Raw genomic sequence first — 14392 nt, 5'->3', positions numbered from 1 at the left:
CCTGGTGCCCCGATGTCAGGTGCCAGGCTTGGCAGGTGTGGCAAGGACGCTTGAGGTCTGCCTCCTGGTGCCCTGATGTCTGGCGGCAGGCATGGCAGGCGTGGCGCTTCTTGGCAGCACCTGGAAGAAGGGGTAGGCATGTTCTGTAGCCCAAGGCGCCTAACTGGTAGGTAGTGGGCGGGACTACCTGAGCAGAGGCAGGGGTATTTAAGGGGCCGTGGTCACAGCCACTCTGCAGGCATTTGCTGCAGCTTGTATTTGTTCTGGAGCGGTCCTGAGTAGATCCTCCCAAGGTGAGGACTCCTGGGAGGCTGTCATTGGCACCATGGCAGAAGCTGGCAGCCCTGTTGGTGGCAGTGGTGTGGCAGGGGAATCCCGGCGGCGCAGGAAGACGGTTTGGCAGGACTGGCAAGAGGAGGCCCTGCAATCAGCTTTCAAGAAGAAGAGATACCTGAGCTTCAAGGAGAGGAAGGATCTGGCCCAGCGAATAGGGGTCTCAGATTGCCGCATCCGCGTGTGGTATCAGAACCGCAGGAATCGCAGTGGAGAGGAGGGGCATGCCTCAAAGAGGTCCATCAGAGGCTCCAGCCGGCTAGCCTCGCCACAGCTCCAGGGAGAGCTTGGATCCAGGCCACAGGGTAGAGGCGTGCGCTCATCCAGCAGAAGGCCTCGCACTCGACTCACCTTGCTACAGCGCAGGATCCTAGGGCAAGCCTTTGTGAGGAACCCACGACCAGGCTTTGCTACCAGGGAGGAGCTGGCGCGTGAGACAGGGTTGCCCGAGGACACGATCCACATATGGTTTCAAAACCGAAGAGCTCGGCAGCGCCACAAGACGGGCAGGCCCACAGCTCAAGATCAAAACTTGCTGGCTTCACAAGGGTCGCATGGGGCCCCTGCAGGTCTGCAAGACAGAGAGCATGAAGGTGCCCAGGAGAGCTTGTTGCCACAGGAAGAAGCAGGAAGTACGGGCATGGATACCTCGAGCCCTAGCGACTTGCCCTCCTTCTGCGGAGAGTCCCAGCCTTCCCAAGTGGCACAGCCCCGTGGAGCAGGCCAACAAGAGGCCCCCACTCAAGGAGGCAACGCAGGCTCTCTGGAACTCCTTCTTGATCAACTGCTGGATGAAGTCCAAGTAGAAGAGCATGCTCCAGCCCCTCTGAATTTGGACGGAGGTCCTGGTGGCAGGGTGCATGAAGGTTCCTGGGATAGCTTTTGGCCACAGGAAGAAGCAGGAAGCACAGGCATGGATACTTCATGCCCCAGTGACGCACCCTCCTTCTGCAGAGAGTCCCAGCCTTCCCAAGTGGCACAGCCCTGTGGAGCGGGCCAAGGCGATGCCCGCACTCAAACAGACAGCACAGGGCCTGTGGAACTCCTCCTTGATCAACTGCTGGACAAAGTCCCAAAGGAAGAGCATGTGCCAGCCCCACTGGACTGGGGTAGAAATCCTGGCAGCAGGGAGCATGAAGGTTCCCAGGACAGCTTACTGCCCCTGGATGAAGCAGAAAATTCAGGCATGGATACCTCCATCCCTAGTATCTGGCCAAGCTTCTGCAGAGAGTCCCAGCCTCCCCAAGTGGCACAGCACTCTGGACCATGCCAAGAACTGGCCCCCACTCAAGGTGGGAACACCGATCCCCTGGAGCTTTTCCTCTATCAACAGCTGGATGAAGTCCAAGTAGAAGACCATGCTCCAGCCCTTCTGAATTTGGACGGAGGTCCTGGTGGCAGGGTGCATGAAGGTTCCTGGGATAGCTTTTGGCCACAGGAAGAAGCAGGAAGTACAGGCATGGATACTTCAAGCCCCAGCGACGCACCCTCCTTCTGCAGAGAGTCCCAGCCTTCCCAAGTGGCACAGCCCTGTGGAGCGGGCCAAGAAGATGCCCGCACTCAAGCAGACAGCACAGGCCCTGTAGAACTCCTCCTTGACCAACTGCTAGACGAAGTCCCAAAGGAAGAGCATGTGCCAGCCCCACTGGATTGGGGTAGAAATCCTGGCAGCAGGGAGCATGAAGGTTCCCAGGACAGCTTACTGCCCCTGGATGAAGCAGAAAATTCGGGCATGGATACCTGCATCCCTAGTATCTGGCCAAGCTTCTGCAGAGAGTCCCAGCCTCCCCAAGTGGCTCAGCCCTCTGGACCATGCCAAGCACAGGCCCCCACTCAAGGTGGGAACACGGATCCCCTGGAGCTCTTCCTCTATCAACAGCTGGATGAAGTCCAAGTAGAAGACCATGCTCCAGCCCCTCTGAATTTGGACGGAGGTCCTGGTGGCAGGGTGCATGAAGGTTCCTGGGATAGCTTTTGGCCACAGGAAGAAGCAGGAAGCACAGGCATGGATACTTCATGCCCCAGTGACGCACCCTCCTTCTGCAGAGAGTCCCAGCCTTCCCAAGTGGCACAGCCCTGTGGAGCGGGCCAAGGCGATGCCCGCACTCAAGCGCACAGCACAGGCCCTGTGGAACTCCTCCTTGACCAACTGCTTGACGAAGTCCCAAAGGAAGAGCACGTGCCAGCCCCACTGGACTGGGGTAGAAATCCTGGCAGCAGGGAGCATGAAGGTTCCCAGGACAGCTTACTGCCCCTGGATGAAGCAACAAATTCGGGCATGGATACCTCGGTCCCTAGCATCTGGCCAACCTTCAGCAGAGAGTCCCAGCCTCCCCAAGTGGCACAGCACTCTGGACCAGGCCAAGCACAGGCCCCCACTCAAGGTGGGAACACGGACCCCCTGGAACTCTTCCTTGATCAACTGCTGACCGAAGTCCAACTTGAGGAGCAGGGGCCTGCCCCTGTGAATGTGGAGGAAACAGGGGAGCAAATGGACACGACACCTGAGCTGCCTCTCACTCCAGAAGAATATCAGACTCTTCTAGATATGCTGTGTCTCCCCGACAGTAGCCCTTGCTTCTAGAAACCCCAGAGGTCAAAGTCCTGAAGAGACCAGATTTGGAACTGGAGAAGGTACCCATCCCAGCAAGGAAGGATGTGCATCCAAAACCCAACTCCAGGGACTTCCCGAAATGCAAAGTGTCTCGCTAACTATAAGGATGGTTGGCAGGTGTGGATAATAATGAAGTGCTGCCTCCAGGGCCCGGGGATTAGGAAATCAGCCTTGACAAAGTGAGAGACTCTGCTACAGGGACAGACGGAGAGACCAATAGTGACTCCTCAACAACAAGGAGCCTAAAGATAACCCCAAAAGCAGGGCCACACCTAGTGACTGTCTCCAGTGGATCCTAGGAAATCACACGGGACACTAGGACTAGGTTTAACTACAGAGGACACACACTACCCTAGGGCAATGGGGAGAATGGACTCCTTCCCTGGGTTATATGGACTGCTGCTATCCTTACAGATGCTTTGTGCAGAGCTGTGCAAGGATTTACAAGCCCGTCCTTTCATATCTGCTACTCATAGGTCTTTTGGTTGTTTTCTTTTTCACTTTCTTTTTCTTTTGTTTTTCTCTTTCTTTTGGGAGGGGGGATTGGCTTTGTTGGGTTTGGTTTGGTTTTGTGTAGTTTGTTTCCATTGCTTTCAATAAAGTTTACTGGTTTTGACAAAATTTGTTTGTGTGTATGTGTGCTGTTTTGTGGGATGAGGGGTGGGGTGAATAGGCTGTTTTGTTGTACCCGGAGATTGTGCATGAGCTTTCCATTTAAAAGGGATGAAAGACATAGGAAGGTATTCAGGAGGGATGCAGAGAGGCCAGGTAGGAAGGGGAGAGAACAAGGAAGGCTGGGCTGTGTCCAGTGGAGAGACGGGCTTGCTTGATCTAGTAACAAGCAGGTGGAATGTCAACTGAAAGAAGAATGTGTAAGGCATAACCTTGTAAAGATGATCATCTTGGGAATACAGTGCAGCTAGGTGTGAACATCTTTTTCCCAACTTGAAACACAGCCATCAGTCCATTCTTCATCCATCCATTCATCCATCTATCCAACCATTCATCCATGCGTGCCTAAATCAATCTGGAGGTCTTTCTGCTCCTGATGGGATTAATCCCCAGCACCCTCCCTAATCCCTCTTTTGATCTTGAGATTACCAAGTCTTCAAGGTCATGCTGTTTACATGGAGCTCCAAGTTGATCCTTGACCCACATTGGAGGGCATGGTATGTTTACCATCTACAATGACCTACAATTCTACAGAGAGCCTTATGGCATGCCAGCAGGACAAAACAGTCTCTCATTTGATGGCCATCACCTCAGGACAACTTATTTGAAGTGTCTCCAGTGTTCAAGGCTAACTCCAGAGATCTAAGAGCACAGAACATACCCCCAGCAAACACAGCACATGCAAGAAGACGATCAACTCTTTTATTCACCCTGCTCCATAGAAAGTGCACAACCTACTGGTATTTCAAGCTTCCAGGCTCGTTTTCTTTCTTCCTTCCTTCCTTCCTTCCTTCCTTCCTTCCTTCCTTCCTTCCTTCCTTCCTTCCTTCCTTCTTTCTTTCTTTCTTTCTTTCTTCCTTTCTTCCTTTCTTCTTTTTTTTTTTGTTTGTTATTTTTGTTTTTTTGAGACAGGGTTTCTCTGTATAGCTGTGGCTGTCCTGGAATTCACTTCGTAGACCAGGCTGGCCTGGAACTCAGGAATCTGCCTGCCTCTGCCTCCCAAGTGCTGGGATTAAAGACATGCGCCACCACTGCTGGGCTTCCAGGCTCCTTTTCATATATTCTGTGAAAGAAAAACATTGTAAGGTGTCTCCCTCTCTCTGTGTCTCTGTCCGTGTGTCTGTCTCTGTCTCTCTCTCTCCCTCCATTTCTCTTTTGTTCCCCCTCCCATTTCCCTCCTTGCCTCCATTTCACCATCTCTTCCACTCTCTGTCTCTCTTCCCATCCCTCTACCCTCCCATATGCACTCCCTCCCTTCCATCCACTTTCTACCTCCCTACTTCCCTATCTCTCTCTATCCATTCTTCCCTTCCTTCTGCACTCTGTCACTCTCTCCCTACCACCCTCCACCCTCTGTGCCTAAATCCCTTCCCCCTTCTCTCCACATCTGTGATTGTCTCTCTCTTCGTGTCTTCCTCTGCCCCTAACCCCATCCATGGTCGTGACTTTCTCCTCCATTAGGATATTTGCGAGCATGTGTGTTTGTGTGTGTGTGTGTATGTTTGTGTGTGTGTGCATGTGTGTGTGTACGTGTGTGCGTGCATGTATGTGTGTGTGTGGTCTGAGGGTGTGCCTGTTCACAATTGTCTCTTTGTGTTGCTGCCAGGTGCCTGGGGGGCTGTTAGAGTTTCATTTTGATCTCAGTACAGGTGATGTTCCCTCTTGTCCCCACAGCAGGGTCAGACTTGGAAAGCCAAGGAAGGGGGTCTGAAACACTCTAGAGATAGGCTGGAGGTGGTGATGTCTTTGGATCTGTGACCATGAGGTTGGGATGGTCAGTGGGAGGTCTTGTCTTTGTAAGCTGATTGAATCCGGATGGGATGAAATGAACATGGCTTCCATAGGGCTTGGGATTCCTGGAAGGCTGAGTGCAATTCCCCAAGCTTTACTGAAGACTGCTCCCCTTCTCATAGGTGTCCTGGTACCTCTGCCACCTGCCAGTCAATGAATGATATGGCTGATGGGAATGGCGAGTCCTCTGTCTCTTGTGTGCTCCCTGGGTGTGGTTCTAGAATGGCGATCCCATGGCTTGCCAGGGATGAGGAGCCTTTGGGGAGACTTTGCTGAGTGTCAGAGGATGCGTGAGGTCTGCCTCCTGGTGCCCCGATGTCAGGTGCCAGGCTTGGCAGGTGTGGCAAGGACGCTTGAGGTCTGCCTCCTGGTGCCCTGATGTCTGGCGGCAGGCATGGCAGGCGTGGCGCTTCTTGGCAGCACCCGGAAGAAGGGGTAGGCATGTTCTGTAGCCCAAGGCGCCTAACTGGTAGGTAGTGGGCGGGACTACCTGAGCAGAGGCAGGGGTATTTAAGGGGCCGTGGTCACAGCCACTCTGCAGGCATTTGCTGCAGCTTGTATTTGTTCTGGAGCGGTCCTGAGTAGATCCTCCCAAGGTGAGGACTCCTGGGAGGCTGTCATTGGCACCATGGCAGAAGCTGGCAGCCCTGTTGGTGGCAGTGGTGTGGCAGGGGAATCCCGGCGGCGCAGGAAGACGGTTTGGCAGGACTGGCAAGAGGAGGCCCTGCAATCAGCTTTCAAGAAGAAGAGATACCTGAGCTTCAAGGAGAGGAAGGATCTGGCCCAGCGAATAGGGGTCTCAGATTGCCGCATCCGCGTGTGGTATCAGAACCGCAGGAATCGCAGTGGAGAGGAGGGGCATGCCTCAAAGAGGTCCATCAGAGGCTCCAGCCGGCTAGCCTCGCCACAGCTCCAGGGAGAGCTTGGATCCAGGCCACAGGGTAGAGGCGTGCGCTCATCCAGCAGAAGGCCTCGCACTCGACTCACCTTGCTACAGCGCAGGATCCTAGGGCAAGCCTTTGTGAGGAACCCACGACCAGGCTTTGCTACCAGGGAGGAGCTGGCGCGTGAGACAGGGTTGCCCGAGGACACGATCCACATATGGTTTCAAAACCGAAGAGCTCGGCAGCGCCACAAGACGGGCAGGCCCACAGCTCAAGATCAAAACTTGCTGGCTTCACAAGGGTCGCATGGGGCCCCTGCAGGTCTGCAAGACAGAGAGCATGAAGGTGCCCAGGAGAGCTTGTTGCCACAGGAAGAAGCAGGAAGTACGGGCATGGATACCTCGAGCCCTAGCGACTTGCCCTCCTTCTGCGGAGAGTCCCAGCCTTCCCAAGTGGCACAGCCCCGTGGAGCAGGCCAACAAGAGGCCCCCACTCAAGGAGGCAACGCAGGCTCTCTGGAACTCCTTCTTGATCAACTGCTGGATGAAGTCCAAGTAGAAGAGCATGCTCCAGCCCCTCTGAATTTGGACGGAGGTCCTGGTGGCAGGGTGCATGAAGGTTCCTGGGATAGCTTTTGGCCACAGGAAGAAGCAGGAAGCACAGGCATGGATACTTCATGCCCCAGTGACGCACCCTCCTTCTGCAGAGAGTCCCAGCCTTCCCAAGTGGCACAGCCCTGTGGAGCGGGCCAAGGCGATGCCCGCACTCAAGCAGACAGCACAGGCCCTGTGGAACTCCTCCTTGACCAACTGCTAGACGAAGTCCCAAAGGAAGAGCATGTGCCAGCCCCACTGGATTGGGGTAGAAATCCTGGCAGCAGGGAGCATGAAGGTTCCCAGGACAGCTTACTGCCCCTGGATGAAGCAGAAAATTCGGGCATGGATACCTGCATCCCTAGTATCTGGCCAAGCTTCTGCAGAGAGTCCCAGCCTCCCCAAGTGGCTCAGCCCTCTGGACCATGCCAAGCACAGGCCCCCACTCAAGGTGGGAACACGGATCCCCTGGAGCTCTTCCTCTATCAACAGCTGGATGAAGTCCAAGTAGAAGACCATGCTCCAGCCCTTCTGAATTTGGACGGAGGTCCTGGTGGCAGGGTGCATGAAGGTTCCTGGGATAGCTTTTGGCCACAGGAAGAAGCAGGAAGTACAGGCATGGATACTTCATGCCCCAGTGACGCACCCTCCTTCTGCAGAGGGTCCCAGCCTTCCCAAGTGGCACAGCCCTGTGGAGCGGGCCAAGGCGATGCCCGCACTCAAGCGCACAGCACAGGCCCTGTGGAACTCCTCCTTGATCAACTGCTTGACGAAGTCCCAAAGGAAGAGCACGTGCCAGCCCCACTGGACTGGGGTAGAAATCCTGGCAGCAGGGAGCATGAAGGTTCCCAGGACAGCTTACTGCCCCTGGATGAAGCAACAAATTCGGGCATGGATACCTCGGTCCCTAGCATCTGGCCAACCTTCAGCAGAGAGTCCCAGCCTCCCCAAGTGGCACAGCACTCTGGACCAGGCCAAGCACAGGCCCCCACTCAAGGTGGGAACACGGACCCCCTGGAACTCTTCCTTGATCAACTGCTGACCGAAGTCCAACTTGAGGAGCAGGGGCCTGCCCCTGTGAATGTGGAGGAAACAGGGGAGCAAATGGACACGACACCTGAGCTGCCTCTCACTCCAGAAGAATATCAGACTCTTCTAGATATGCTGTGTCTCCCCGACAGTAGCCCTTGCTTCTAGAAACCCCAGAGGTCAAAGTCCTGAAGAGACCAGATTTGGAACTGGAGAAGGTACCCATCCCAGCAAGGAAGGATGTGCATCCAAAACCCAACTCCAGGGACTTCCCGAAATGCAAAGTGTCTCGCTAACTATAAGGATGGTTGGCAGGTGTGGATAATAATGAAGTGCTGCCTCCAGGGCCCGGGGATTAGGAAATCAGCCTTGACAAAGTGAGAGACTCTGCTACAGGGACAGACGGAGAGACCAATAGTGACTCCTCAACAACAAGGAGCCTAAAGATAACCCCAAAAGCAGGGCCACACCTAGTGACTGTCTCCAGTGGATCCTAGGAAATCACACGGGACACTAGGACTAGGTTTAACTACAGAGGACACACACTACCCTAGGGCAATGGGGAGAATGGACTCCTTCCCTGGGTTATATGGACTGCTGCTATCCTTACAGATGCTTTGTGCAGAGCTGTGCAAGGATTTACAAGCCCGTCCTTTCATATCTGCTACTCATAGGTCTTTTGGTTGTTTTCTTTTTCACTTTCTTTTTCTTTTGTTTTTCTCTTTCTTTTGGGAGGGGGGATTGGCTTTGTTGGGTTTGGTTTGGTTTTGTGTAGTTTGTTTCCATTGCTTTCAATAAAGTTTACTGGTTTTGACAAAATTTGTTTGTGTGTATGTGTGCTGTTTTGTGGGATGAGGGGTGGGGTGAATAGGCTGTTTTGTTGTACCTGGAGAATGTGCATGAGCTTTCCATTTAAAAGGGATGAAAGACATAGGAAGGTATTCAGGAGGGATGCAGAGAGGCCAGGTAGGAAGGCGAGAGAACAAGGAAGGCTGGGCTGTGTCCAGTGGAGAGACGGGCTTGCTTGATCTAGTAACAAGCAGGTGGAATGTCAACTGAAAGAAGAATGTGTAAGGCATAACCTTGTAAAGATGATCATCTTGGGAATACAGTGCAGCTAGGTGTGAACATCTTTTTCCCAACTTGAAACACAGCCATCAGTCCATTTTTCATCCATTCATCCATCTATCCAACCATTCATCCATGCGTGCCTAAATCAATCTGGAGGTGTTTCTGCTCCTGATGGGATTAATCCCCAGCACCCTCCCTAATCCCTCTTTTGATCTTGAGATTACCAAGTCTTCAAGGTCATGCTGTTTACATGGAGCTCCAAGTTGATCCTTGACCCACATTGGAGGGCATGATATGTTTACCATCTACAATGACCTACAATTCTACAGAGAGCCTTATGGCATGCCAGCAGGACAAAACAGTCTCTCATTTGATGGCCATCACCTCAGGACAACTTATTTGAAGTGTCTCCAGTGTTCAAGGCTAACTCCAGAGATCTAAGAGCACAGAACATACCCCCAGCAAACACAGCACATGCAAGAAGACGATCAACTCTTTTATTCACCCTGCTCCATAGAAAGTGCACAACCTACTGGTATTTCAAGCTTCCAGGCTCCTTTTCTTTCTTCCTTCCTTCCTTCCTTCCTTCCTTCCTTCCTTCCTTCCTTCCTTTCTTTTTTCTTTCTTTCTTTCTTTCTTTCTTTCTTTCTTTCTTTCTTTCTTCCTTTCTTCTTTTTTTTTTTTTGTTTGTTATTTTTGTTTTTTTGAGACAGGGTTTCTCTGTATAGCTGTGGCTGTCCTGGAATTCACTTCGTAGACCAGGCTGGCCTGGAACTCAGGAATCTGCCTGCCTCTGCCTCCCAAGTGCTGGGATTAAAGACATGGGCCACCACTGCTGGGCTTCCAGGCTCCTTTTCATATAATCTGTGAAAGAAAAACATTGTAAGGTGTCTCCCTCTCTCTGTGTCTCTGTCCGTGTGTCTGTCTCTGTCTCTCTCTCTCCCTCCATTTCTCTTTTGTTCCCCCTCCCATTTCCCTCCTTGCCTCCATTTCACCATTTCTTCCACTCTCTGTCTCTCTTCCCATCCCTCTACCCTCCCATATGCACTCCCTCCCTTCCATCCACTTTCTACCTTTCTACTTCCCTATCTCTCTCTATCCATTCTTCCCTTCCTTCTGCACTCTGTCACTCTCTCCCTACCACCCTCCACCCTCTGTGCCTAAATCCCTTCCCCCTTCTCTCCACATCTGTGATTGTCTCTCTCTTCGTGTCTTCCTCTGCCCCTAACCCCATCCATGGTCGTGACTTTCTCCTCCATTAGGATATTTGCGAGCATGTGTGTTTGTGTGTGTGTGTGTGTATGTTTGTGTGTGTGTGCATGTGTGTGTGTACGTGTGTGCGTGCATGTATGTGTGTGTGTGGTCTGAGGGTGTGCCTGTTCACAATTGTCTCTTTGTGTTGCTGCCAGGTGCCTGGGGGGCTGTTAGAGTTTCATTTTGATCTCAGTACAGGTGATGTTCCCTCTTGTCCCCACAGCAGGGTCAGACTTGGAAAGCCAAGGAAGGGGGTCTGAAACACTCTAGAGATAGGCTGGAGGTGGTGATGTCTTTGGATCTGTGACCATGAGGTTGGGATGGTCAGTGGGAGGTCTTGTCTTTGTAAGCTGATTGAATCCGGATGGGATGAAATGAACATGGCTTCCATAGGGCTTGGGATTCCTGGAAGGCTGAGTGCAATTCCCCAAGCTTTACTGAAGACTGCTCCCCTTCTCATAGGTGTCCTGGTACCTCTGCCACCTGCCAGTCAATGAATGATATGGCTGATGGGAATGGCGAGTCCTCTGTCTCTTGTGTGCTCCCTGGGTGTGGTTCTAGAATGGCGATCCCATGGCTTGCCAGGGATGAGGAGCCTTTGGGGAGACTTTGCTGAGTGTCAGAGGATGCGTGAGGTCTGCCTCCTGGTGCCCCGATGTCAGGTGCCAGGCTTGGCAGGTGTGGCAAGGACGCTTGAGGTCTGCCTCCTGGTGCCCTGATGTCTGGCGGCAGGCATGGCAGGCGTGGCGCTTCTTGGCAGCACCCGGAAGAAGGGGTAGGCATGTTCTGTAGCCCAAGGCGCCTAACTGGTAGGTAGTGGGCGGGACTACCTGAGCAGAGGCAGGGGTATTTAAGGGGCCATGGTCACAGCCACTCTGCAGGCATTTGCTGCAGCTTGTATTTGTTCTGGAGCGGTCCTGAGTAGATCCTCCCAAGGTGAGGACTCCTGGGAGGCTGTCATTGGCACCATGGCAGAAGCTGGCAGCCCTGTTGGTGGCAGTGGTGTGGCAGGGGAATCCCGGCGGCGCAGGAAGACGGTTTGGCAGGACTGGCAAGAGGAGGCCCTGCAATCAGCTTTCAAGAAGAAGAGATACCTGAGCTTCAAGGAGAGGAAGGATCTGGCCCAGCGAATAGGGGTCTCAGATTGCCGCATCCGCGTGTGGTATCAGAACCGCAGGAATCGCAGTGGAGAGGAGGGGCATGCCTCAAAGAGGTCCATCAGAGGCTCCAGCCGGCTAGCCTCGCCACAGCTCCAGGGAGAGCTTGGATCCAGGCCACAGGGTAGAGGCGTGCGCTCATCCAGCAGAAGGCCTCGCACTCGACTCACCTTGCTACAGCGCAGGATCCTAGGGCAAGCCTTTGTGAGGAACCCACGACCAGGCTTTGCTACCAGGGAGGAGCTGGCGCGTGAGACAGGGTTGCCCGAGGACACGATCCACATATGGTTTCAAAACCGAAGAGCTCGGCAGCGCCACAAGACGGGCAGGCCCACAGCTCAAGATCAAAACTTGCTGGCTTCACAAGGGTCGCATGGGGCCCCTGCAGGTCTGCAAGACAGAGAGCATGAAGGTGCCCAGGAGAGCTTGTTGCCACAGGAAGAAGCAGGAAGTACGGGCATGGATACCTCGAGCCCTAGCGACTTGCCCTCCTTCTGCGGAGAGTCCCAGCCTTCCCAAGTGGCACAGCCCTGTGGAGCAGGCCAACAAGAGGCCCCCACTCAAGGAGGCAACGCAGGCTCTCTGGAACTCCTTCTTGATCAACTGCTGGATGAAGTCCAAGTAGAAGAGCATGCTCCAGCCCCTCTGAATTTGGACGGAGGTCCTGGTGGCAGGGTGCATGAAGGTTCCTGGGATAGCTTTTGGCCACAGGAAGAAGCAGGAAGCACAGGCATGGATACTTCATGCCCCAGTGACGCACCCTCCTTCTGCAGAGAGTCCCAGCCTTCCCAAGTGACACAGCCCTGTGGAGCGGGCCAAGGCGATGCCCGCACTCAAGCAGACAGCACAGGCCCTGTGGAACTCCTCCTTGACCAACTGCTAGACGAAGTCCCAAAGGAAGAGCATGTGCCAGCCCCACTGGATTGGGGTAGAAATCCTGGCAGCAGGGAGCATGAAGGTTCCCAGGACAGCTTACTGCCCCTGGATGAAGCAGAAAATTCAGGCATGGATACCTGCATCCCTAGTATCTGGCCAAGCTTCTGCAGAGAGTCCCAGCCTCCCCAAGTGGCTCAGCCCTCTGGACCATGCCAAGCACAGGCCCCCACTCAAAGTGGGAACACGGATCCCCTGGAGCTCTTCCTCTATCAACAGCTGGATGAAGTCCAAGTAGAAGACCATGCTCCAGCCCTTCTGAATTTGGACGGAGGTCCTGGTGGCAGGGTGCATGAAGGTTCCTGGGATAGCTTTTGGCCACAGGAAGAAGCAGGAAGTACAGGCATGGATACTTCATGCCCCAGTGACGCACCCTCCTTCTGCAGAGGGTCCCAGCCTTCCCAAGTGGCACAGCCCTGTGGAGCGGGCCAAGGCGATGCCCGCACTCAAGCGCACAGCACAGGCCCTGTGGAACTCCTCCTTGACCAACTGCTTGACGAAGTCCCAAAGGAAGAGCACGTGCCAGCCCCACTGGACTGGGGTAGAAATCCTGGCAGCAGGGAGCATGAAGGTTCCCAGGACAGCTTACTGCCCCTGGATGAAGCAACAAATTCGGGCATGGATACCTCGGTCCCTAGCATCTGGCCAACCTTCAGCAGAGAGTCCCAGCCTCCCCAAGTGGCACAGCACTCTGGACCAGGCCAAGCACAGGCCCCCACTCAAGGTGGGAACACGGACCCCCTGGAACTCTTCCTTGATCAACTGCTGACCGAAGTCCAACTTGAGGAGCAGGGGCCTGCCCCTGTGAATGTGGAGGAAACAGGGGAGCAAATGGACACGATACCTGAGCTGCCTCTCACTCCAGAAGAATATCAGACTCTTCTAGATATGCTGTGTCTCCCCGACAGTAGCCCTTGCTTCTAGAAACCCCAGAGGTCAAAGTCCTGAAGAGACCAGATTTGGAACTGGAGAAGGTACCCATCCCAGCAAGGAAGGATGTGCATCCAAAACCCAACTCCAGGGACTTCCCGAAATGCAAAGTGTCTCGCTAACTATAAGGATGGTTGGCAGGTGTGGATAATAATGAAGTGCTGCCTCCAGGGCCCGGGGATTAGGAAATCAGCCTTGACAAAGTGAGAGACTCTGCTACAGGGACAGACGGAGAGACCAATAGTGACTCCTCAACAACAAGGAGCCTAAAGATAACCCCAAAAGCAGGGCCACACCTAGTGACTGTCTCCAGTGGATCCTAGGAAATCACACGGGACACTAGGACTAGGTTTAACTACAGAGGACACACACTACCCTAGGGCAATGGGGAGAATGGACTCCTTCCCTGGGTTATATGGACTGCTGCTATCCTTACAGATGCTTTGTGCAGAGCTGTGCAAGGATTTACAAGCCCGTCCTTTCATATCTGCTACTCATAGGTCTTTTGGTTGTTTTCTTTTTCACTTTCTTTTTCTTTTGTTTTTCTCTTTCTTTTGGGAGGGGGGATTGGCTTTGTTGGGTTTGGTTTGGTTTTGTGTAGTTTGTTTCCATTGCTTTCAATAAAGTTTACTGGTTTTGACAAAATTTGTTTGTGTGTATGTGTGCTGTTTTGTGGGATGAGGGGTGGGGTGAATAGGCTGTTTTGTTGTACCTGGAGAATGTGCATGAGCTTTCCATTTAAAAGGGATGAAAGACATAGGAAGGTATTCAGGAGGGATGCAGAGAGGCCAGGTAGGAAGGCGAGAGAACAAGGAAGGCTGGGCTGTGTCCAGTGGAGAGACGGGCTTGCTTGATCTAGTAACAAGCAGGTGGAATGTCAACTGAAAGAAGAATGTGTAAGGCATAACCTTGTAAAGATGATCATCTTGGGAATACAGTGCAGCTAGGTGTGAACATCTTTTTCCCAACTTGAAACACAGCCATCAGTCCATTCTTCATCCATCCATTCATCCATCTATCTAACCATTCATCCATGCGTGCCTAAATCAATCTGGAGGTCTTTCTGCTCCTGATGGGATTAATCCCCAGCACCCTCCCTAATCCCTCTTTTGATCTTGAGATTACCAAGTC

At 53.3% G+C, this 14392-nt stretch overlaps 3 protein-coding genes across 3 annotated transcripts; all 3 read left to right on the top strand.

The window, feature by feature from the left end:
* The first annotated feature begins 325 nt into the window (after nucleotides 1–325).
* On the top strand, nucleotides 326–2917 carry LOC147002654 (uncharacterized). The gene is made up of 2 exons (XM_085842565.1): nucleotides 326–1175; nucleotides 1722–2917. The coding sequence occupies exons 1-2, from the start codon at nucleotides 326–328 to the stop codon at nucleotides 2915–2917; spliced, it is 2046 nt and encodes a 681-aa protein (XP_085698691.1).
* A 3121-nt stretch (nucleotides 2918–6038) lies between these two features.
* On the top strand, nucleotides 6039–8084 carry LOC147002653 (uncharacterized). Its single transcript, XM_085842564.1, has one exon. It carries the CDS (start codon nucleotides 6039–6041, stop codon nucleotides 8082–8084), a length of 2046 nt encoding a protein of 681 aa, XP_085698690.1.
* Nucleotides 8085–11209: 3125 nt separating this feature from the next.
* On the top strand, nucleotides 11210–13255 carry LOC147002652 (uncharacterized). Its single transcript, XM_085842563.1, has one exon. It carries the CDS (start codon nucleotides 11210–11212, stop codon nucleotides 13253–13255), a length of 2046 nt encoding a protein of 681 aa, XP_085698689.1.
* Nucleotides 13256–14392: the final 1137 nt, after the last annotated feature.

The sequence above is a fragment of the Mus caroli genome, unplaced genomic scaffold, assembly GCF_978045245.1.
Source record: "Mus caroli unplaced genomic scaffold, Mus_caroli_1 scaffold_9, whole genome shotgun sequence".
NCBI lineage: Eukaryota > Metazoa > Chordata > Mammalia > Rodentia > Muridae > Mus > Mus caroli.
The sequence above is the reverse complement of the archived record's forward strand: the minus strand, read 5'-3'. Positions and strand labels throughout refer to the sequence as shown.